Source organism: Aplysia californica, unplaced genomic scaffold (genome assembly GCF_000002075.1).
Source record: "Aplysia californica isolate F4 #8 unplaced genomic scaffold, AplCal3.0 scaffold00023, whole genome shotgun sequence".
NCBI classification, from domain to species: domain Eukaryota; kingdom Metazoa; phylum Mollusca; class Gastropoda; order Aplysiida; family Aplysiidae; genus Aplysia; species Aplysia californica.
This window is the reverse complement of record NW_004797293.1, coordinates 1,229,030-1,232,568: the sequence shown is the minus strand read 5'-3', so window position 1 is coordinate 1,232,568 and position 3,539 is coordinate 1,229,030. Positions and strand designations below refer to the sequence as shown.

Genomic DNA, 3,539 nt, shown 5'->3' with positions numbered 1-3,539 from the left:
ATATGAAGGAAAAAATACCTATCTAACTTAAATAGAAATCGAGGTAATTACGATTGAAGGATGGAAGAAAATGGGGTTGCAATGTGTAAGAGGTAAAATTAGCCAGAAAACGGCGGCCCAAATTGGTTGACTTCCAGCTTTGGGGGCTGGAGTAATTGAATACTGCAAATTCACATTTTTTGTGTCTTCGACCAATGTTTTTTATTTTTCTTTAAAATCCGCCAAGAAATGTGTTTTTAAAATAAACATAAACGGTGTAAGGACATAATAAATTATTTGATGGAAATTGACCAAGAGGGCGGGAAAATGCCTCTTCCTTCTATTTTATTACGCACCTGATTTTACTAAGATCCCACATATTGGTTTATGCATTACAGATGAAAGGTCAAAAGAGTATTTAAACAATCAGACTCAAATAACAATGTAGTAACAAGTAAAAATCAACACCCAACGTTCCGTTACCGTTTGCATTACGCTGCTGAAATATATTTTGACAGATGATATCTTCGAAAAGATACAATTTAAAAACTGACACATTTGGGCTGTCAGCTCTAATTCTTTTACGAATCTCCACTGGCGAATTCACTTTTATTTATTTCTAGTTTTGGGGAGTTTTGTTAACACACCCACCCAAACCCCATCGCATTCTGCCCTGCCAGCGGATTGTTTCCCCGTTGCCTTTTATCAGGTTTATAATCTCCAAAACAATACTGTTATAGATTGTTTTAAGTGGGGAAGGGGGGGGGGGCAGGAGGGTTGGAGTCATACCAAATAAACTCAATCAGTACTCTTGACAAAATCGGACTGAAAAAGTTCAAATTCCAACAAAAGTCCTAACGACTTGTGCACAACTAGCATTTTGTTTCAGACCCATACTGTGTTGGTTTAGCCAAGTCACAATTTAAATGTCTCGCACTCAGCAGACCGACTGAGACTGTCAGAATATCTCCTCGCAGTAATTTTGCTTTGATCAGAGAATATTACACAACCCTGTCGCAAATCCAATATTCATTCATTCATTCTTTCATTCATTCATTCATCCATTCATCCATTCATTCATTCATCCATTCATTCATTCATTCATTCATTCATCCATTCATCCATTCACAGAAATAAATAATCAACAAGGATTTCCCCACACGCACACACATTAGCTTACTAACACTTACACTCACTTGCCTTCAAACACTTTATAATTTAAGTACAGTCTTGCCTTCGATCATTCATTCAATCATTCATCTATTCATTCATTCATTCATTTATTCATTAGCTCAATCCAGAGGACACAGAAAGGAAAACGAAATTGAGACAACTCTGAATGACAGGAGACAACTGGCTACACTAGAATTACAAAGTTCTATGTGTTCAGTACCTAGTTTTGAGAAATCTGACCTCTACAATTTTGAGTTTCACAACACGACAAGCTACTATTTGAATATCTTGGTAACAGCTTCGAACAACCTTACAATTTTCATAGACCAAATAGAATATTTATTGGTTTCTGACTTCGTGGTCTTAGTAATTCAAAACAGCCTAAAACGTCAGAAGGAACTTGGTAATTCTAAGGAATCGAACTCTCATCCACGGAAGACGGTTGGTGAGGGAAAAAACTGCTTCCACACAATACAATAATATGCTATAAAGAAGGATATCTTCAAAGGGAGCATGCTGTTTAAAGAAAATATGTTGCTAATCTTACGTAAGACCTTTTTTGGGGGTCAAGTGCTTTACGGTGCTCGCAACTGCATCAGATCATATGAGCGAGCAGACACATTAAACATTCTCAGTTGGTAGAAAATTTAGAATTTTGACCGAGTGGCTGCCGCAGACTACTGGTAGCGATTTTGAACCACCAAGACTTAACATACGCAACCTTTACACGGGACCTTCTAGAAATTTAGCCCTTTACGTTAACTGAGAAGGCAAGGTATTATATATTACCAACCAAAGATCAGGGGTGTAGCTGAAATACGTCAGTACAAAAAAGCCAAGGAGTAGCAGTAGAAAGGCTGTAGAAAGAGGAGTGAGGAGCCAAGAGGGGGGAGAAATTGAAAAACGGGGATAGGAGCAGAAAGTGAAGATGAAAGTAGACGACAGAACATTGTTAGAGAGCTGGAAAGGAGAAAAATTTTGGAAAAAAGAAAATGTTCCGATGCATTCCGAATTCAAACCCGGCGGGAGCTATTGAATAAGAGGCGAACACCGCTAGAGAGCCCGCTTTAAGGGAAGGGTATCAGGCAAAACTGAATCTTGACCATCCATTCTTAAAATACAGTTGAACTTTCTCTAACGACCACCTTTGCAAGACAACCACTTGTACGGATGACGACTTCCCATTTTCTCACTAAAGTGGTTTTTACATTATAATGACACTGTGTAAGACGCCTGTCAGTCTAAGACAAACATTTTCTCCAAGACAATTGCTGGCCTTTTAAAAAATGTCAATTGTCGTTAAAAGTGTTTGATTTAAAAGACTTGACTTTCGACCAAAATTGGCCTGACAAAGAGCGCAGTCGGCGAATGTGTGAAGTAAGTCAAGTGTGATTATTTAAGGACGTTTAACTTACTTTTATCCCGTCATTGACTATGGGAAAATTGTGATAGGAAAAAAAAACCCAGGGTCCTTTCAGAAGGACCGTGAGCAAGGATGTGCTTCTAAACGGACATGATTGCTTAAAGTTAAAGAAAAACAACTAGGTTTCTTGCATACGGCGTAAAAAGAACAAATGTGTGAGGCAGCGTGGTGGAATCATGCTCTCGTCAAAATAATCAAAGTGAAGAATTTTGCATTTCTCCGAAGGTTTAGGAATTTTTTTGTAATTTTTGTTTTTTGGCTCAACACCTTTCATGCTCATTAAAGAACTCATTTCTGTGTGGATTTTTCTGAAAAACGTTGATTAAAGACACAAAAAATGTAAATTTTCAGTTACCATGGACTCTTAAGCTAGAGAAATAACTAATCTTTGGCGGCCATTTTCTTACTAATTTTACCTCTGAAAACAAGTGACCCCCACCTCCTTTCGCAAATATCTCGACTTGTATTCAAGATAAATGGATTTTTATTTCATCCAAACAAAGACAAGTGAACAAGCTTTAAGATCATACCAATAACTCTACAAGCCCCAAAACTGACGAGAGCCTGATTCCACTACGTTTTGAAACATTTTAATTTGAGGGGTGAGGGTGAAGGGGCGGGACAAATGGGAATATGTTGAGGGTGAGTCGGTGTACATACGTGATTCCAATGAGAGTTCCACTCTCCATGTACACATCACGGTGACATTTCACTTCCACTTTGAACGAATCTTTGCTGTTTGGAATGTAGCTCTGAACTGTAGAGCGAAAACAAAACCAAAACGTGACATTCGGTGGTGTAGATTTTAGCCGGTTCACCGGTGCACGCAGAGTACGTCGGTTCAATTCTTGTGTGGGAGATGCTTTTTGTTCTTTGTATAGTTTTTTTTTTAGTATCTCCGTTTGTCTATTGGGATGTTGTGATAGTTATAATATTGATAATAATAATAATAATAATAACAACA

General features: G+C 37.9%; 1 protein-coding gene across 1 annotated transcript in view; it reads right to left on the bottom strand.

Moving 5' to 3' along the window:
- Nucleotides 1-3,539, bottom strand: part of LOC101859219 (O-acyltransferase like protein) — a 26,210-nt gene that overhangs the window by 16,553 nt on the left and 6,118 nt on the right. The window contains exon 4 of the mRNA XM_035972599.1: nucleotides 3,236-3,332. Coding sequence (XP_035828492.1) covers nucleotides 3,236-3,332 — 97 coding nt within the window. The remainder of the gene's footprint in view (nucleotides 1-3,235; nucleotides 3,333-3,539) is intronic.